Source organism: Triticum urartu, chromosome 7A (assembly GCF_056163025.1).
Source record: "Triticum urartu cultivar PI428250 chromosome 7A, HENAU_Tu73, whole genome shotgun sequence".
NCBI lineage: Eukaryota > Viridiplantae > Streptophyta > Magnoliopsida > Poales > Poaceae > Triticum > Triticum urartu.
Genome location: NC_141879.1, coordinates 549262004 through 549284141, shown reverse-complemented (window position 1 = coordinate 549284141; position 22138 = coordinate 549262004). Strand labels below are relative to the sequence as shown.

The 22138-nt window shown below is 45.7% G+C and overlaps 1 protein-coding gene across 1 annotated transcript; it reads left to right on the top strand.

The window, feature by feature from the left end:
• Positions 1–12828: 12828 nt before the first annotated feature.
• On the top strand, positions 12829–21803 carry IYO (RPAP1-like, carboxy-terminal protein). The gene is made up of 10 exons (XM_087531902.1): positions 12829–13190; positions 13313–14132; positions 14210–14322; positions 14956–15143; positions 16215–16320; positions 16395–16658; positions 17344–17532; positions 18515–20782; positions 20989–21192; positions 21311–21803. Exons 1-10 carry the CDS (start codon positions 12942–12944, stop codon positions 21473–21475), a joined length of 4566 nt encoding a protein of 1521 aa, XP_087388028.1. The 5' UTR covers positions 12829–12941; the 3' UTR covers positions 21476–21803.
• Positions 21804–22138: the final 335 nt, after the last annotated feature.

Below are 22138 nucleotides of genomic sequence, written 5' to 3'. Positions count from 1 at the left end.
CTTGCACACAGGTTCCGTACCGGGCTCAAGATCGATGACGAATTCAACTGGCCGGTGCGGAGGCATTCCTGGAAGCTCTTCTGGAAAGACGTCTTGATATTAGCAAACGACTGGAATTTGCGAGATAGCATCTAGTTCACCCTTCTCATTGAGAGAAAACAGACGGATGGTATCATCACGAGCGGCAAAGACAATTACATCCTCAGACGAATGAGTCAATTGAATCTGCCTGGCTGCACAATCAAGATGTTCCTTGTGCTTAGAAAGCCAATCCATCCCGAGAATAAGATCAATATCCGAGTTACCAAGAACCATAGGAGAAGAAAGGAACTTGTAATCGCCCAAGGTGATAGTAACATCCGGAGCCATCATTTTGGTGTTCATGAACAAACCCGGAGAAGAAACCGCTATCGGCTTAGGCAAATCAATAGTATGCACATCATGCATGGATGCAAAAGGCTTCGATAAAAATGATAAAGATGCACCAGTGTTAAAAAGAACTCTTGCGGGAATGTCATTAACAGGAAGGTTACCCATAATCACATCTGGCGAGTCCTCTGCCTGAGCTGCATTCAGCAAGTTGACCTTGGCGGACTTGATGTTATGCTTGACCATAGCTGTACTTGCCGATCTCACAGGAGGAGGAGGAAGACGCCTCTGGTTGAGACACTTGTTGGCATAGTGACCCTTCTGTTGGCACTTGTTGCACGTGACCTCTGAAAGTGGACGGTGGTATGGAGCACTCGATCTTGGAGCTTGAGACGAAGTCTTGTTCTGAAAGCCAGGGTTGGGTGGGTGGGAAGATCCACTGCCACCTTTGCTCTTCTGCTGATACGGCTGACGAAAGGGAGGAGGAGGAAGCCAATACTTCTGCTGCTTGGCCACTTGAGTAGAGGAAGAAGGAGTAGCATCTCTGACTCGCTTCTTGGAAGCATCACACCTCAGTTGAGCGGCCTCTTACTTCAATGCCATGTTGTAGAACTCATCGTACCTCAAGGGCTCAAAGAGAACAAGAGCTAGCTGTATTTCTTCTCTGAGACCACCCCTGAACTGGTATATCATGCTCTTCTCATCAGGGACGTCCTGCTTGGCAAAGCGGGTGAACTTCTGAAACAACTTGTTGTAGTCATAGACAGACAAAGAGCCTTGCTTCAGGTTGCGGAATTCCTCACGCTTGCTTTCAACCACGCTCTGAGGGATATGGTGAGCTCTGAAATCTTGATGAAATTCATCCCAAGTGATCACACGTCCACCTCTGGAGTCCTTGTACTGCTGGAACCATTCTGCAGCTTGATCTTTGAGTTGGAAGGAAGCGAACTTGACGAAGTCCTCAGGCCTGACGTTACTGCACTCGAAATGCTTGCACAGATCCACGAGCCAATTGTCAGCATCAGTTACCTCAACACAATTACTGAAAGTCTTCGGCCCGTTAGCAAGGAACTGGTTGAGTGTAGCAAAGTGATTCTGATTGTTGCCTTGGTTCCCTTGGTTGCCTTGATTGCGCTCTTGAAGAATTTGCATGATCAACTGTGTGTTTGCATTGGTTGCGGCCATCACAGCTTGCCATGCCTCTGGAGGAGGTGGAGGTGGTGGCGGATCTTGATTCTGATTCTGATTGGTGCTCTTAGCGGGAGCCATCCTGAAGAGGTTGACCACCATTAGCACATAGACAGATAAAAGAAGCTGAATCCAACGGAATGAAAATTGCAACATATAGTCTTCACATCCGAACAAAATGAACGAATGCATTCCTCTTGAAATGGTCACATATTCATAAATTGAGAAGCCACTTAGAATTTAGGTAGAGAAGTAAATCAACAAGGTACGGATCAAGAACGAATACTCGGTAAGAAATCCCAATCTCAAACCAAATATCCGTGAAGAAGAACTAGAGCTACAAGAATTCCCACCTATGAAACTCCCGAACCTTTCCGGTTATGCAATCAGGTGTTGGGGATACAGGGGAAGCATAATATCTCACCCAAATCTAGCAAATCCTACATCCAGCTGTATCCATCCTTCAACACATAACCGAGAAAAACTTCGGAAACCATCTACCTCAACCTTCGAAAAGCATCCGTTATACAAGTTATGTCGATACTCCCGAACTCCCGCCCCAGTACTGGGTGGCGTCGAGGTTATCTCACCAACGAACTGCATAAAAGAGATTTTTGATGTCGGCGTACTAAACTCAGGTATTCCAGAACTGCAACGATAAAATTATGACGACAACACCTCAGAGCTCAACTCCCTGGGACACTTCCACAAAACCCCTGACAGGAGGCACCAAGACAATGTTCTCGTCATAAAACCATTGGAACGATTCTAAGATACCCGCGTGATCCTAAATTTTTTTTAGTGAAATTTGAGAAGAGAAGAGTCAAAAATCTACGTCAGGATGCCTTACCAGAGCGATGAGGAGACTGGGAAGTAGAAAGAATTCCTAAACTCTCCGATATATAATTCCTAAATGACTCAAAACATTTTTCTAGACACAACTCGGCCGCTAAAAACGATTAAGCAATGGGGCTCCTAAGGTCGGGGAAGGCTCTGATTACCAACTTGTAACACCCTCGATGCGACTATATCTCCCACGTGTCAAGGCACGACTTAGAGGCATAATCGCATTGAAGGCATATGTCGCAAGTTAGGCAATCTTCACAACATCCCAGGTAATATAAATAATAAAGGGGAGATAACATAGTTGGCTTAAACTCGCCACATCAATCAAGTACAAAAATAGCATTACATCATCCAAACACTCATGGCCCGACTACGGCGCCAAAATAAAAGATAACCCAACATGCGACACTGTCCCGATCACCCCCAACTGGGCACCACTACTGATCATCAGGAAAGGAAACATAGTATCGTTGAGAGTCCTCGTCGAACTCCCACTTGAGCTCAAGCGCGTCACCTGGAGCGGAATCAACAGGCCCTGCATCTGGTGTAAGAGTAATCCGTGAGCCACAGGGACTCAGCAATCTCGCACCCTCGCGATCAAGACTATTTGAGCTTATAGGTAAGGCAAGGTAAAATATGTGGAGCTGCAGCAAGCGACTAGCAAATATGGTGGCTATCCTGTTCGCAAAAGAGAGCGAGAAGAGGAGGCAAAGCGCGAGCGAGAAACTAGAGAACAACCTGCGCAAGCATTACTCCAACACCGTGTTCACTTCCCGGACTCCGCCGAGAAGAGACCATCACGGCAACTCACACTGTTGATTCATTTTAATTAAGTTAAGGTTCAAGTTATCTACAACCGGACATTAACAAATTCCCATCTGCCCATAACCGCGGGCATGGCTTTCGAAAGTTCAAATCCCTGCAGGGGAGTCCCAACTTAGCCCATGACAAGCTCTCACGGTCAACGAAGGAATAGACCTCCTCCCGAGACGTTCCGATCAGACTCGGTACCTCGGTTCTTCAAGACACTTCGACAGGTTAAAACAAATCCAGCAACACCACCCAGATATGCCGACAAATCCCGATAGGAGCTGCACATATCTCGTTCTCAGGGCACACCGGATGAGCAAGACGTCGGGTAGGCCAGCCCAGAGTTGCCCCTGGTAGCCCCGGACATCGCTCGGTTGGACCAACACTCAGAGGAGCACTGGCCCGGGGGGGCTAAAATAAGATGACCCTCGGGCTCCGGAAACCCAAGGAAAAAAGAGGCTAGGTGGCAAATGGTAAGACAAAGGTTGGGCATTGCTGGACAAGCTTTAATCAAGGCGAACTATCAAGGGGTTCCCATTATAACCCAACCGCGTAAGGAACGCAAAATCCGGGAACATAACACCGATATGACGGAAACTAGGGCGGCAAGAGTGGAACAAAACACTAGGCAAGAGGCCGAGCCTTCCACCCTTTACCAAGTATATAGATGCATTAAGATAACATGGCAATATAATGATATCCCAACAAGTAAATAAATGTTCCAACAAGGAACGGTCTCCAATCTTCACCTGCAACTAGCAACGCTATAAGAGGGGCTGAGCAAAGCGGTAACGTAGCCAATCAACGGTTTGCTAGGACATGGTGGGTTAGAGGTTTTACATGGCAATTTGGGAGGCTTGAAAGCAAGTGGTAGGCATCGTAGCATTGGCATAGCAAAAGAGCGAGCATCTAGCAAAGCAAAGATAGTAGTGATTTCGAGGGTATGATCATCTTGCCTGCAAAGTTGTCAGAGTTGACTGGATCCTCGAAAGCAAACTCAACGGGCTCCTCGTTAGCGAACTCGTCTCCCGGCTCTACCCAAGCAAAACAAACAAGCAAACGGAACACAATCAACCACGTGCAAAGCTCAAACAATATGATGCAAAGGTGGTATGCTATGCGGGATGCGATGCGGGATGCATATGCAAGATTTGACAAGGGATGCATGAACCTGGCCTCAACTTGGAAATCTAAGTGTGCCACTGGAAATATGAGATGAAATCGCTTGAAAACGATATAAAGAACGCCGGAATCGGAGTTACGGTTTGGAAATGGCAAGCGGTTCAAATATGAGACCGGTCTGCAATTTACAGCAAGTAGCCATCTAAATGCAACAAGATGAATATGCTACAGCACTCAAACATGGCATAAAAATACATGGCAGGGATGCATTCAAGATGCTTAACAAAAGTCTAGCACTGAGATACGGCCAAATCATCCATTAACAGGTTCAAACAAGCATGGCAAAAATGCATATGGTAAACAGATTTTAGACTTAGTGAAATTAACACTTGTCTGGAATTTCAGATCAGATAGCACTCTTGGGAGCAACAAAACTACATGCTACAGGACCTGAACATGGAAAAGTAAAGCATGGCATGGAGCTACTCAAAGATCTTAACAAAAGTCACTTAGTGACCTTGAGCCAAAAGGGATCAGAAAATACAATTGCAAGCATGTGAACATGGCAAAAACATAATCAGTTCTCAGACTTAGTGAAAACTGGAGCATGCTGAAAACAGATATCAAGTAGGCATGTTTACGAGCTCGATGCACTCACTACAGAGCAAGTCATGACAAACTAAGCATACACCCATCAAGAATACACAAAAAACAAGCTATACATGGCAAGAACAATAGCATAGCATGCACGGTTCAACTACAACATCCTCGGCAAAATCGCTAACAAGTAGACAATCTGCCCAGATTCACGAAATGACAAAAGTAGAGCTTGGTTGACTCAAGCTAGGGTGCTCCATAATTGTAAACAAAGACATGGATGGATAGAGCACTACAAGATTAACAAAACATCCTTACTGATCATCCTCAAAAGAGGCACGGATCACTAGGAAACAACATGAACATATGGCCATATGAGATAAACAGGTCAAGGACTTAGTGAAAATGCTAAGTCCCTGAAATCAGCATTACCAAGTGTCTCACTTTGCAAGCTTGTGCTAGTCATCACACACATCACAAAAATACATGGGTTGCACCTCTGGAAAGATGGCAAAACTCTTAACAAAACATATGTAGAACTCATGGGCATATCATGCACACAATAATCATGGCAAAAATGACAAATATCTAAATGGAGCAGCAGATCTGACGATTAACTCAAGTAGCACTCTTCTAACAACATTTCGGGCATCAAGATGAACTCAAATGAAAATGATGCAATGAGATGAAATAATGTACTCTCTGAGATGAACATTTTGATATGCTATATACCCAAAACAGAGCTACGGATGCAAAGTTACGACATGATGAAGATGGGCATATGGATCTGAGAATTTAGGACTTGGAAGAAAAATTAGACCTCTCCGGGACAGATCTAGGGTTTGCCGGGTGCGGAAGCCGAGGTTCGTCGGGATCTTGCCGGAGTAGCGTCGCGGTGGCCGGAGTCTGCCGGAGAAGAGGAAGGAGAGGCCGGGTGGAGGCGGCGGTGCACGGCGGCGCGGGGTCGGCGACGTCGGAGGGGCCCGCCGCCGTGGAGCTTTGCTCCGGTCGGCTAAAGTGCGGCGGTGACGACCTGGGAAGAGGAGGCGGCCGGTGAGCGTTGTGCGGCGGCGCGCGCGCCTCGGGGCGGCGCAGGGCGCGGAGCCTCCCGCGGGGAGTGGCGGCGCGGAGACGGGCCGCGGGGGCCGGCCTCGGGCCCCGGCGGGCCTGGCGGCGGGGACGGCGGACGCGCCAACGGGGCGGTGACACGTGGCGGCGGCGGGGCAAGTCGGACACGTCCGGCCCGAATCGGACGTGTCCGGCGGCGAGAGGTGGAATACGACTAGGGTTTCGGGAGAGGAAGAAAGAGAATTTCGGAGGGGTCTTTAAATAGGCATAGGAGGAGCTAGGAGAGTCCAAATGAGGTGCGGTTTTCGGCCTCGCGATCGTGATCGAACACTCTAGATGATGGAGAAGGTTTAGGTGGGTTTTGGGCCAAATTGGAGGGGTGTTGGGCTGCAACACACACGAGGCTTTCTCGGTCCCTCGGTTAACCGTTGGAGCATCAAACGAAGTCCAAATGGTACGAAACTTGACAAGTCTCGGTCCAATCCGGAAATGTTTAATCCCCACACACGAAAGAAAGCTAGAAATGACCACCGGAGGAGAACGAAGCGCCGGAATGCAAAACGGACAACGGGGAAAATGCTCGAATGCATGAGATGAACACGTATGCAAATGCAATGCACATGATGATATGATATGAGATGCATGACAACGATAACAACACACGGAGACAAAAATCCGAACCCGGGAAAATAAAATAACTTAAGGCCGGAAACGGCAAGAGTTGGAATACATATTGGGAAAGTCATATCCGGGGTGTTACAGGTAGCGGGGTCCCGGGTGGTACTACCGCTGTGGAGTGGTACTGCTGCTTGTGACCCTTCGACCGTACTACCGCCGGCAGTGCGGTACTACCGCTGGGGCGCGCGTGCGAGAGAGAGAGGATCTCTCAAAGATGCTGAGGACAAGGCGGAGGTGCCGGGCACCCCAGCGGTACTACTGCTGTGGAGCCACGGGCTGTACTACCGCTGTGGAGCGGTACTACCGCTTGGACCCAGACAGGACAAGGAAGAGAGGAGAGATCTATTCAATGGAATGGAGATGCTCGGAGGGTGAGAAGCTGATGTGTACGTGATGATTCCACCCATGCAATACCCCAGCGGACCCCCCCCTTGATAGTACGGTGCCCTCTACGCAACTAATCCACCGAGAAAGAAACAAAAGAGCTACACCGTCTTGAAATACACTTCGAGGGGAAGAAAGCGTCTCGTGCCAGGGGAGAATTTGTGAATTATTCAAAGCACAAGATTAGTCCGCAAACATGTTGTCATCAATCACCAAAACTACCTTGAGAGGGATATGCTGTAACAACATCTTTGTCAATTATCCCCTGAATATAGTTTTGTGGCTTATGTGAATCCGTACCTAAAATTTTGAATGACCCTAGAGTTTTGAACAACCCCCCCTCACATTTAATCCATTTTTTCTGAGATAGTTTCCACCGTTCATGTTTTGATAAAAAAGTTATATCATCCGTTCATAAAGATGGCAGGGTGCGATAACGCACACTTTCATATTCTAATTATAGATGATGAACAATGTCGAGTGGGCCTCGTCAGACTTATGGAGGGACGCCAAAAAAAGATCGACGTGGGAGTCAGTTCCATAAATTGATCCAGTCACCTTCTTCTTCCTGTCTTCTTGGCCCTACATAGGGGAACAATCCACCGGAGGGGGCCTTCTCTCGTTGGGATTAATGTGACAACAATGATGTAACGCCCCATATGTAACCTGCCATATTTGTATTCCAACTCTTGCCATTTCCGGCACTAAGTTATGATATTTCCTCATTGTTGGGTTTTGTCTTCGTGTTGCTTTTGTCTTTGTCATGCATCTCATATCATGTCATCATGTGCATCGCATTTGCATACGTGTTCGTCTCATGCATCCAAGCATTTTCCCCGTTGTCCGTTTTGCATTCCGGTGCTCCTATGTCCTCCGGTGTCCCCTTTTGCCTCTTTTCGTGTGCGGGTGTTAAACATTTTCGGTTTGGACCGAGACTTGACAAGCGGCCTTGGTTTACTACCGGTAGACCGCCTGTCAAGTTTCATGCCATTTGGACTTCGTTTGATACTCCAACGGTTAACCGAGGGACCGTAAAGGCCTCGTGTGTGTTGCAGCCCAACACCTCTCCAAAGTGGCCCAAAACCCACCTAAACCCGCTCCATTATCTCGGTTGTTCGATCACGATTGCGTGGCCGCAAACCGTGCTCAATTTGGAGCCTCCTAGCTCCCTCTACCTATAAATATAGACCCCCCTCCGAAATTTTGGGCGAAACCCTAGTCTCCTTCCACCTCCCGCCGCCGGACGCGTCCGCTTAGGGCCGGACACGTCCGCTCGCCGCCGCCCGACAAATCCCGAGCCGCCACGTGTCCCATCGGCCGCCTCCCGCGCCGTCGGCCCGCCGAGCCTGGGTCAGGCCCCCGCGGCCCATCTCACTCCGCCGCCGCCCGGACCGGCTCCTTCTCCGCGCGCTGCCCGGCTCCTTCGCCACGCAGCCCCGTGCCACCTCAACCGCGCAGGCGCCGCCTCGCCTGCCTCGTCGCCGGCCGCCGCTGCCACCTTCGCCATGCGCCGCGCCGCCCGGCTCCCTCGACCGCCGCACGCCTCCTCCTCCGTCCCTCGTCGCCACACCGCTCCGCCGGCGCCGGATCCGACAGGTCCGGCGAGCTCCGACCACCGCTCGTCTTCTCCGGTGACTCCCCGATCAACCTCGGTTCACGTGCCGTCCGAATCTGGATCCGAAGCTACAGTGAACCCTAGGGTTGACTTCGTCCTAGTTTTCCATTACTTTTAGCATTTTTCATTGCATCATAACTCTGCATCCGTGGCTCCGTTTTGGGCGTGTAGAATATCAAATTGTTCGTCTCGATGTGTACTTCATTTCATTCCATTGGACCATGTTCATTTGAGTTCATCTTGATGCCCTAAATGCTGTTGCAAGAGTGCTATGTAATGTTAGTTTCAGATTCTTAACAGATATTGGACATTTGTCATTTTTGCCATGTTTAATGTGTGCCTCCTATGAACTTGAGCCCTACATGTGTTTTGAAGTATGCCATGCCATCTTTACAGGGGTGTATACCATGTATTTTTGTGATCTCTGTGGTGAGTAGCACAAGCATGCAAAGTAGCTCTTGTGATGTTGCTGATTTTAGGGACTTAGAAATCTTCTAAGTCTTTTCCCTGATAATATTTTTATGCCATGTATTCTTGTTGCTACAGAGTGATCCATGCCTCTTTTGAGCATGTTCAATAAGGATGATTTTGAGATATTGTCATGCTCTATCCATCCATGTCTTTGTTTGCAATTATGGAGTGCTCTAGGATGACTCAATCTTGCTCTACTTTTGCTATAAAATGTTCCTGGCAGATTGTTTACATGTTAAGCAATTTTGCCGAGGTTGTTATAGTTTATCCGTGCATGCTATGAGAGTGTTCTTGCCATGGTTAGCTTATTTATCATGTCTACTTGCTGGGTGTATGCTTAGTTTGTCATGCAATGCCTTGTGGTGAGTGCATCGAGCTCGCAAACATGCCTACGTGAATCTGTTTTTCCATGTTCTAGTTTTCTGCTAAGTCTGAATCTGTTAATGAAAGTTGCTATGTTCACATGGTTGCCATTGTATTTTCTGATCCCTTTTGGCTTATGGTCAGTAAGGGACTTTTGTTGTATGCTTTGAGTAGCTTCATGCCATGCCTTGCTTTGCCATGACATGTTCCTGTAGCATGTTGTTATCTTGCTCTAAACATTGCTTCCTGATATTAATTCCTGACATGTTGTTATTTTCACTAAGGCTCTGAACCTGATATCTTTTGCACTTTTTGCCATGCTTGTTTGAACCTGCTATTGTGTGAATTTAGCCGTAGCTCAGTGTTCATCTTTTATCAAGCATCTTGAGTGGATCACTGCCATGTACTTTGTTGTTATGTTAGAGTGCAGTAGCTTGTTGTTCTTAATGCATTTAGATGGCCTCGTGCTGTTAATCGCAGCTTTGTGCCATTATTGTTTTGCTTGCCTTTTACAAACCGTGCATCCGATTCCGGTGATCTTTATATCGATTTCAACCGAAATCAACTCCCCTTTCCAGTGGCACTCTTGGTTCTCCAAGTTGAGGCCAGGTTCAATCTTTCCTTTTCGAAGCACGCATATGCATTGCATATCACATCTCGCATATCATGCCATGTTCTGCATCATGTTGCTTGTGCATTGCACCGTGGTTGATTGTGTCCCCCTTTGCTTGTGTTCTTGCTTTGGGTAGAGCCGGGAGACGAGTACGTGATCGAGGAACCCGTTGAGAACATCAAGCTAACGTCAACTCGGAGAACTTTGCAGGCAAGATGATCATACCCTCGAAATCACTTCTACCTTTGCTTGATAGATGCTCGCTCTTTTGCTATGCCTATGCTACGATACCTACCACATGCTTTATCATGCCTCCCATATTGCCATGCCAAACCTCTAACCCACCTTGCCCTAGCAAACCGTTGTTTGGCTATGTTACCGCTTTGCTCAGCCCCTCTTATAGCGTTGTTAGTTGCAGGTGAAGATTGGAGTTTGTTCCTTGTTGGAACATGTTATTTGTTGAGATATCACTATTATATCCTGTTTACTTTAATGCATCTATATACTTGGTAAAGGGTGGAAGGCTCGACCTTATGCCTGGTGTTTTGTTCCACTCTTGCTGCCCTAGTTTCCGTCATACCGGTGTTATGTTCCTTGATTTTGCGTTCCTTACACGGTTGGGTTATAATGGGAACCCCTTGACAGTTCGCCTTGAATAAAACTCCTCCAGCAAGGCCCAACCTTGGTTTTACCATTCGCCACCTAGCCTCTTTTTCCCTTGGGTTCCGCGGACTCAAGGGTCATCTTTATTTTAAACCCCCGGGCCAGTGCTTCTCTGAGTGTTGGTCCAACTTGTCAGCCGCCGGTGGCCACCAGGGGCAACTCTGGGCTGGCCTACCGGAAGTTTGGACAATCCGGTGTGCCCTGAGAACGAGATATGTGCAGCTCCTATCGGGATTTGTCGGCACATTCGGGTGGCTTTGCTGGTTTAGTTTTACCATTGTCGAGATGTCTTGTAACCGGGATTCCGAGTCTGATCGGATTGTCTTGGGAGAAGGAATATCCTTCGTTGACCGTGAGAGCTTGTGATGGACTAAGTTGGGACACCCCTGCAGGGATTTGAACTTTCGAAAGCCGTGCCCGCGGTTATGGGCAGATGGGAATTTGTTAATGTCCGGTTGTAGATAACCTGAAACTAAACTTAATTAAAATGAATCAACAGCGTGTGTAGCCGTGATGGTCTCTTTTCGACGGGGTCCGGGGAGAGAACACAATCTCGTGTTATGCTTGAATCGTAAGTAGTCTTGGATCACTTCTTGATCTTAGTTTCTCGACCGTGCCGTGCCTTCTCTTCTCGCTCTCATTTGCATATGTTAGCCACCATATATGCTAGTGCTTGCTGCAGCTCCACCTCATATCTTTTACCCTACCTATAAGTTTAAATAGTCTTGATTGCGAGGGTGTGAGATTGCTGAGTCCCCGTGACTCACAGATTACTTCCAAAACCAGATGCAGGGACCGATGATACCGTTGCAGGAGATGCGACTGAGCTCAAGTGGGATTTCGATGAGGACTCAGGACGATACTACGTTTTCTTTCCAGACAATCAGTAGTGGAGCCCGGTTGGGTCGATCGGGAACATTATGCATTTGGGGTTGTCTTTATTTCGGTGCTGTAGTCGGACCTTGATTGTATCTGGATGATTGTAATGATATATTTATGCTATTGTGTGACGTGGCGATTGTAAGCCAACTATGTACCTCTTTCCTTATTCAGTACATGGGATGTGTAAAGATTACCCCTCTTGCGACATTGCCTACAATGCGGTTATGCCTCTAAGTCGTGCCTCGACACGTGGGAGATATAGCCGCATCGTGGGTGTTACAAACGATAGCAGGGCTTTGAGCATGAAAGTGTAGTCTTTTTCAAGGAAAACAAGGCTCGCGCGGTGAAAGGAAAAAACGAGAAACCATGTAATTCTTAAATTTGGTGTTATCAACGGGCTCCATAATACGAATGGAATGTTCCCTCTAGTGGAACACGTTATTCCATTATGTGTTGTACTACTCCAATCAAACACATACACGAGGGACCACCCAGAGCCGTCCCATCCAAACCTCCAACTGAACACATCCTTAGTTGATAGATTTTTTTGCGGGGTATCCTTAGTTGATAGATGACCGTAAGGCAACTAGTTTGAGCTTGTGCAATTTCTCACTACTGAAACCCAAAGTACAATCAATATTTACAAGGGCGTGACAATTATTAATTCACCCATAACAACACGAACATGATTGGCGTCATTCTAAAAGCGTGGAATTTTCAACACGTAGACCTCTGTATCTTTAGAAAAGCAAACACTAATTGCACTTTTTTGCTTGATTTTGCCAATCCATGTGGACTTTGTAGTTGGATGACTGTGTATACGTAGAACATCTACACCATTATGTTATTAGTATTATCGATGAGGATGGCTATGAAATGTAAACACACTTGTGTTTTTTTACTATGTATGAGCGACTGTTTAAATTTTGTAACGGTGTATGAGTTCATCGTCGTTTTATGGTCACTCATATAAAATATCCTGTTCGCTTTTGTTATATGTTCAAATAATGAGTGAAATCTCATCGTCATCAGACCAAACAAAGGCACACACTGTTGCCAGATTTGACTTTGAAAAAACGACACCCCTTTGAAAAATTCGAAAACCTGTCACACGATCAAAATCAAAGAGCTAATCGGGCGATCGAGTTGCAAAACAGAAAGAAGGAAAGAAACCAACCAGAGCGAATCCCCTGGTTCCCTCCTTGGCTCCTCCCTCCCCTTAAACCCTCCCTTGCCGACTACCAAGGCCGCGCTCCGCTCACCAGGCCGCCAATGGAAGACGCGACGAAGCGGAGGCACCAGCCGGGCGCTCTCCCGCCGCGCCGCAAGGTCATGGAGGAGCCCTTCGACCCGGCGCCGCCTCCGGCCGCCGCCGCCGCCGCCGCGGCAGCGACGGTGGCCTCACCGGCCCACCTCGTCGGCGCCATCGTCGAGAAGGGCTTCTCCGCCGCCGCGCCCTCCTCCGCCCCGCGCCCCACCGCCCTCCCCTTCCCCGTCGCCCGCCACCGCTCCCATGGCCCCGTAAGCCGCCGCCGTCGCCCCTCCCTCAAACCCTAGCCCAGCCCTGAACCCGCCAACCTGCTCCTCTCCTCTTCATTTAGTGCTGGCTTGTGCTTTACGACTGATTAACTGCTCTTGTGCAGCACTGGAAACCGGTGGCGAAGGGTGCCGACAAGAAGAAAGGGGAGGAAGAGGAGGAGGACTACGGGATGGATGTGGACGACATGGACTACCAGCCCGCGGCTGTGGTGGCCGGGCCTGTGAGGAGGAAAGAGAAGAAGGGCATGGATTTCAGCAGGTGGCGAGAGTTCGTTGCTGACGATGTGCCCCCCAAGCGGAGGCAGGCGAAGAAAGACAACACAAAGAAAATTGATCATGTGGTTGAGGTTACAAATGTAGTTGGTCAGGTGGGGGAGAGGGGATTGAGGGGAGATGGCATGGAGGTGGACAGCGGAAATGGTAGGGAAGCATTGGGCCCGACGGGTTTGGTTTCTGATGTGCTGTCAAAGAAGCTGATTAATGCAGAGAATGGATCGATGAAAGGTGGGGCTGGGGTTGCTGAATTGCGAGGAGAGGGTATGCAGCTCGATGATGGGGCGCCATCGATCGCAGCAGAGATTAACGCAGAGAACACAGCGAGGCTGGCAGGGATGTCGGCAGAGGAGATAGCGGAGGCGCAGGCAGATATTTTGAATAGGATGGATCCAGCTCTAGTGGAGGTATTGAGGCGTCGGGGGAGGGAGAAGTCTGGTGGCAAGAAAGATGAGGGTAAGGATAAGAGTAGGCAAACTTCAGGGCCATGGAAGACTGCAAAGGCTATTCCAGGCGAGCATTTGACTGCTGGTGAGCAGAGTGCACACTCTTGGAAGGCATGGAGTGAGAGAGTGGAGCGGATCAGGTCGTGTAGGTTTGCATTAGATGGAGATATTCTGGGATTTCAATCTTCTCAGGAGCAATCAGATGGTAAATTTCTTCCTTCTTTGCCATCTCTGAGTTTAGCTTCTTGGGGTGGCATCACAGCTTGCCTTTTCTGCTTGTAGGCAAGAAGACCCATGGAGAAAGCGTAGCTGAGCGTGACTTCCTACGAACAGAGGGAGACCCTGCTGCTGTTGGTTACACAATCAATGAGGCGTTGGCACTTACCAGGAGCATGGTTTGTTCTAAAAACTTTACCACATGGTGGATGGGCAAAACAGACTTAGTGTTTAGCTGTATTCAGTGTCAAATTCGAGCAACATGAACATCGGAACATATATGGATTTCTTCTTGAATTTTGCAGGGTTCATGTTATGCACAATTGATTGTGTGGTACATATTTTAATAAATTTTTGTCCAAGCTTGGTAGGTCTTGCTAAATTTGCAAATGCAAGATCTGCATGCATTCCACATCCAACTGGATAGGTTGTTAAACTTCAACTTTTACTACTTAGGTTGCATGCATTTGTCATGAAATGGCATACTGGCTATTATGCTAGACTGATCGGTGAGGCTATTCCATTAATTTGTTTCTCCAGAATCACTTGCTAGTAAAGTGGTAATTTTTAATCATCGGTATATAAAACAGACAAAGTAAAAGATAGGGGTTGTAACATAACTCATATTCAGATTGCTTGAGACCACCTGCAGGGGTGGGCGTGTAGGGATGGTATTCAGTGTTTCCTGCTTCAATGAATTCACAAATCTCAGTTTATGAAGAAGTCCTTCATAGTTTTGCCTCAATTCTTGAAGTGTGACCCAGAAATATGTAGAAACACTATGTAATTCAGCTTTACTGTTCAAACTATAGGTTCCTGGACAGCGTGTACTAGGACTGCAGCTTCTCGCTTCTGTTCTGAATAGGGCATTGCACAACCTGCATAAGATGGATCTAGCTGATAATGTGGAAGGAGCTAATTATGCCGAGAAAGCTTATGATTGGCAAGCAGTTTGGGCCTATGCCCTTGGCCCCGAACCAGAGTTGGTTCTTTCTCTAAGGTACTTATTTCTGAGCTGATAACTTCATTTTAGATTTGCTTATTGTTGCCATACAATGTTATTTAGTTCATCATAGTGGGGAGAGCCACTGAGCATACATGTACTACACGATCCTATCAAGTATAGTCAAGCAAACGTAACATGTACCACAGAGATGTGCTTAGTTGCCTTCAAGACATTTTAAATAGCTGCATCTATGCCTGAAAATGCATGCTTCAAACAATCGTATTTTTAGTTGTCATATTAGAGAGTAGTAAGTGTTAGTAATAGTTTAAAGTGATCTCATCCATAAACTATCAGTGATTTACAAGATGATATTAATGTATTTATCCCCTAACCTTATTAGAGCATCCACATCCCTGGATGCTAATAGTAATAGAAATTGGCTAGCACTGGTGCTAGTGCATGTGAGGGTAGGTGCTAAGGTTAAAAAGCTTTTAGTAATAGTTTAAAGTGATCTCATCCATAAACTATCAGTGATTTACAAGATGATATTAATGTATTTATCCCCTAACCTTATTAGAGCATCCACATCCCTGGATGCTAATAGTAATAGAAATTGGCTAGCGCTGGTGCTAGTGCATGTGAGGGTAGGTGCTAAGGTTAAAAAGCTTAGCAATAGCACCCAATGTTAAGCAAAATAGATTTATATTTGAATAAGTATTGGACTCCTTAGCACCTATAGATGGTGTGCTAAGGGATGTGGCTAAAGAGCTAAGAAAGGTGAGTGGAAAGAGAAGACAGAAATGTCCACTGTAGCACATCAAATTTATAGGCGCTGGGGTGCGGATGCTCTTATACTCCTCCCTCCCCATTCATATTTTCTGTTTGCACTTAGACGTTTTATTGGTATATTATTTTTACGAGGTTGTTAACTACTGTAGTCATATTAAGTCTCATAACCAAATTCTGGAAATCATAGAAGAACCTAACACAACCAGCAGTACCTAGATATTTTGCATGGTATTTCTGTAAGTCAAAAGGCATCAATTTGATACCTTGTCATGCCATATATCTTTTTTGTTTCTATATTTTGTTTTACCACCTTGTCGCTAACTGACACATTTGCAGGATGGCATTGGATGATAACCATGAGTCTGTAGTTTTGACTTGCGCTAAAGTTATTAATGTTATGTTGAGCTATGACATGAATGAGTCATATTTTGATTTTTCAGAGGTAACTCCCTTAACAGTCTATTCTTTTTTTATTACAAATTTGAGTCTTATATAGCTGATCTCCCGCACGTGCAGAAATTAATAAATAAGACGGAAGATATCTGCACAGCTCCTGTTTTTCGTAGCAAACCTGACGTGGATGGAGGTTTTCTTGAAGGGGGTTTTTGGAAATACAACACAAAACCATCCAATATACTTCCACACTATGGTGAAGATGAAGAAGAAGAAGAAAGTGACGAGAAACACACCATTCAAGATGATGTTATTGTGTCTGGACAGGACGTTGCTGCTGGTCTTATTAGAATGGGAATCCTACCGCGTATCTGCTCCCTTTTGGAGGTCAATCTTTACCTTTTGAGCTTTCTTGTCCAGCGTGTTTCTTTTACAACCATACAGACTTTCAGCCAGACATAGAGCTTTGTGCCTTCTTTTATTTCACTAGAATAACAAAAGCATTTGCTCCAAATTATTTGCAAAGAACTGTGTTGTCTATTAGTAACAGGCCTCCTGCCCCCCTCCAAAGTTTGTTCGTATAGTAATACTTGTTATGTACTCCCTCCGTCCCAAAATAAGTGTCTCAACTTTGTACTGGGACGGAGGGAGTATATTCTATTAAAATATCAATTATATGCCTCTAGCACAGCACCTCCTGTTCCACTAGTATTAACTTGTTTACCCTTTGAATAATATAAATATCCTTTGTATTCTAAGAACTGTATGCCACGTGGCAGTTGTAGGTGTGCAATAGTACTAACTCAAACATCTGAACATTATTCTTTCCTACCATCCAATAGCATATATTACCTTTTGGAACAATTTTTGGGTCATGCATGTGCTGCCTGGATTGTTTCTTTCATAGAGATGACTTTGTATTGCACTTCTATTACTAAGCTACAAAGCTCTGTTTTTCAGATAATTGAACAAATTATTTGATTTGATTTTGTCAATCTTTTAGTTTTATTGTGGAAACTGGTGAGCATGATTAAGGATCTTAAATTCAGGCTGTACCTCTTTGTTGATTCAGATGGACCCGCCTCAAATTCAAAAAGATTATCTCGTTTCAATTCTTGTGGCATTAGCCAGACACTCTCCGCAATCTGCTGATGCCATCTTGAATTGTACAAAGCTTGTTCAATGTGTTGTCAAGCTGTTGGACAGGCAAGGATCAAAGGAAATTCACTCGTCAATGATCAGAGGGGTTACTTTGTTGAAGGTATCTTTGCTGCTAAGGCAATCTCATATTATAGGGTAACATGATAAATATCTGTCATCGTATATTGGCATATCGTGTTTTTATGTTCATATTGGTTAACACCTGAAGCTGCATTTTGTTGGTAGTGTAGTATTTCATTATTGATCATCCTTGCTTTTCATTGATCTATAACTAGATCTACTTATGCTTCTCCCAGTAATCTATTCTGATTTTGTTGCTTAATTGTCTATTGTTAGTTGAACTCAAAAGTGGTGTCCTGTTGGATGTAAGTGTTTTAACACCTTGTATCAGTGATCTCAAAACTCAAAATTAAAGGCTCGTTCGTCACTTGTCATAACTGATTCTTGAATGAGTTAATACTTTTTAATCTATACCAATATAAAAAGACCCAAAGGGGCAGATCCAATTAATCTCGGCCATCAAATCATGTCAATCTAACGACCTAGACTGCTTCTATGTCGAGCGCTCAACACGTTTAGCGTGCAGTTAATTTCATGCCAAAAATAGTGCTAATCACATAATAACATGTAAATAATATCCTACTTAATATCCGCATGCACTTAATATACTTCTAAATTAACGTGCATTGCACGTACACATTGACTAGTGTCAACTAACAACCAACAATCTCATCTTGAGGTCTCCTCTTTGTTTGCAGCTTCTGAGATCTGAATACATAGGAATTGTATTGTTTTAGTATTGCCCTTGCAACTTATGTCAACCAATCAACCCCCCCTTCCACAATGCATGTACTGACGCAGAAACTATTTGGTGGATCTTCAATCTTCCTTTGAGTTGCTTATTAATACGATTGTCCCGTTGTTAAGATTAGGTGATAAACACTATGAGCATATTAAAAGCTATTCTTTGTTGAGACTGCTCATACTAAAATGCGACAATCACTTTTTTAACTATAGCTTCTATATTTGTCAAACAGAAGGTCTCTTTGTTATCATCTAAAGTCATTTGTTCCTTTTGCTAGGTTTTATCCAAATACAACAGACAAACATGCTTGAATTTTGTGAACAATGGAGTTTTTCATCAGGCAATGTGGCAGTGGTACTTACCGGCTTATACCCTTAAGGATTGGATAAAACCTGGAAAGGAACAATGCAAGTTGAGTTCAGCAATGATGGTCGAGCAACTGCGGTTTTGGAGAACCTGTATTTCTTATGGATTTTGCATATCACACTTCACAGATTTCTTTCCTGTTCTATGCCTGTGGCTCAGCCCTCCAGTGTTCCAGAATCTAAGTGAACACAATGTTCTTTCTGAGTTTAGTTCAATTGCAAGAGAGTCGTTTCTTGTATTAGGAGCTCTGGCACAAAGGCTGCCGCTTCTTCATTCAGCGGAGCAGTTTGGCAAGCAAGATATGGGAGTTCCTGGCAGTTATGGTGAGATGTGGTCTTGGAGTCATGTAGTTCCAATGATAAATTCGGCGCTGTCTTGGTTACATCTAAGTGATATTCCCTACTTGTGTTCACTGATCAATGGGCAGAGTGAGAATACAACACATACACCGGAGCAAAGCTGCCTGGTTTTGTTGATTTCTTCTGTACTAGGCATGCTTAATTCGACATTGGAAAGAATATCACCAGAGGGCACTCCTGATAGTAGAAGTTACTGCTTGCCTTGGATACCGGACTTTGTCCCCAAAATTGGCCTGGGGATAATTACTAACGGGTTTTTCAGCTTCTCGTGCACTGAAGTTGTCGGGCATGAGGAGCAGCTGCCGTCCCGTGGTGTATCGTTGGTGCAGGGGCTTTGTCATCTGAGATGCTGGGGTGATGTTGATGCATCACTATCTTCCACAAGTTGCCTTCAAAGATTAGTGCAGCTAACCTGTTCTGTTGACAGAGTGATCCAGAGAGCGACAACAAATAGTTCTGAGCATCTCAAAGAATCTAAAGCAGGGCTAGCTGGCAAGATACTACAAGAAGGCATTTCCAGTTTATGGCATAATGACTTGTTGAACTTTCTAACTTCGCTGTTGCCATTGATTTCCTCACAGTGGCCTGTATTAAAGAACATAGAGATGTTTGGTAGAGGAGGACTAGCTCCTGGTGTTGGGTTTGGCTGGGGGACGTGCGGGGGTGGGTTTTGGTCTCTGAAATGCCTACTTGCACAACTGGATTCACAGTTGGTCCTAGAGTTGATAAAAATTATCTCTGCTGCGCCAGAAGGCCTTGTTACCCTCAGTAAAGGTGCAAACTCGGATAATGTAACTAATCCATTCGCCAACGCTTCAGAGAGAATCAGTCCTGTCCTTGGTGTATCTTTGATTGCCGGACCTGGCCAGATCTCTACCTTGGAGAGAGCCTTTGATATCCTCTTCCAACCTTCAGTTCTGAAATGTCTCAAATCTTCCATACATTGTCTGGCTTCTCAAATGAAATTACCAAAAACTTTTGAGTGGGACATAACTGAGGATGAGTATCAGCATTTTAGCAGTGTGCTAAATTCACATTTCAGATCCAGATGGTTGGCCATCAAGAAGAAGAATCCAGACAAACATGCAAGAAACAACAGTGCCATAAATAAGCCAAAAGTACCAGAAATGTTGGAGACGATTCAAGAGGAAATGGAGTTAACAGAAGTTATAAATCCCCCCTGCAGCACGTTAGTTCTAGAGTGGGCACACCAGAGACTGCCTCTTCCTGTACATTGGATTCTAAGTTCAATCTGCTGCAGTGATGATGCTGACGTTTCAAGAGCTGGTCTTATCTTTTTATTGGGTCTGGAAGCTGTTTCAGCTGCCCCATCTCTTGATGTTCCTTTGGTTTGGAAAATGCATGCACTTTCTGCCTCTGTCCGCACTAACATGGACTTGCTTCAAGAAGATAGAAGCAAGGATGTTTTTGAGGCTTTGCAAGAATTGTATGGCCAGCATCTGGACATGTTATGTCAGAAATATTATAGATCTCACTCTGCTAATAATGATGAGGTTGTAGGATCTATGGCCACTGCTGAAGAAGTAAAAGTAACTAGCACTCACGAAATTCTCAGATTCAAGGAGAAAATTCATGAGAGCTACACTACTTTTGTGGAGAGTGTTGTAGATCAATTTGCAGCTGTCTCATATGGAGATGTTATTTTTGGTCGGCAAGTGGCCATTTATTTGCATAGAAGTGTTGAGACTACGGTTCGGCTGGCAGCCTGGAATGCATTGTCTACTGCTTATGTGCTTGAACTGTTGCCTCCACTAGACAAATGCATTGGTGACGTTAAAGGATACTTGGAGCCTCTTGAGGTATCGTTTCATTGGTTCCTTTTATGATTCTCTTCCGGCCTATGAATTCGTTTTCATCATTTACTTTTAACTCGTCTAGTGCTTGCTCATTGCACAACACAGACCATGCAAAGAGCACATGATTCGTTGCTGTTTTTGTGCTAATTATTAGATGTCTGATAAGAAGTGATGGCTTGACCTTTCATATTTATGAATTTCATTTGTAGGATGACGAAGGAATCTTGGAGTCTTACGCCAAATCATGGACATCTGGTATCCTGGACAAGGCTGCCCGGAGGGATTCCATGTCGTTCACACTAGCGAAGCATCATCTGTCTGGTTTCATTTTCCGGTGTGGTGCTTCCGTCAAAGTGCGCAACAAGATGGTCAAGTCGCTCCTCCGGTGCTACTCCCAGAAGCAGCACCACGAGGTAACTTTCCCCCTTGAGTTTTCAACAACGTGAACTCCTTGTGCTGCTGCTGACACATAGAATTTTCTAATCATTCCTCATCCTCTGGTGTTTTGGAAAAAAAAAATCCGTCCGACAGGCTATGCTCCAGGGTCTCGTTCTGCAAGGCGTCCCACGGGATTCGCAGTACGGCGATGAAGTTGGCCGGAGGATTGAGATCTTGAAGGATGCCTGTGAGATGAACTCTTCCCTCTTGGCCGAGGTTCAAAGGCTGAAGTCATCGATCGAGGGAGCTATTAGTTAGGCTAAAAGGTTGAAGACTCTTTTTTTTAGATTGATGAATGCCAAAGGCTGAAGACTAACTGCCTGGCCTGGTTCTAGGGGCAGCGGTCTTGAGAATAGCTCCAAGGATGTTTTACTGGGCAGTTGTGACGATTGTAAAAATGGCGGTGTCCATTACTACAAGTGATTATAGAATCGCGATGAACAACGACTGGTGTCGAACGCTTTGTAAGTGTGTGTGGTCGCGCATGCTTGTGGGAAACAAACTGGACTGGAAATATTAACCGGCTTCCAAGAAGATCTGCTTCCCCACCCGGATATGTGCTGGGTAATTACGAGTTTTGCATTTACCCTACGCGTGTCGCTTGGTTCGGTTTTGTAATCGCGGGTGAACCCGTCAGTTGTTTTCTGTATGTAAAAATGTTCGCGGATCAACGGTGGCCATTCTCCACAATGGTCAGACCAAATTAAGTTGTGGTGTTGTGTCAGTGTCACATGGCAGTGTTGTCGTGATGTAAATAAATAACGGCAACACCGCCATGATATCCCAGCGTGGACGAGGCGTTGACTGTGGACAGAGGGGCACCGGCCGACCTGTCAAGACCGGAGAGCGTCTTCTCTTGGAGTTCAACAGTTGAGATTGTTGCCCAGTGTTCCGTGTGGGCGTGGCGTGTGAATACTCAGG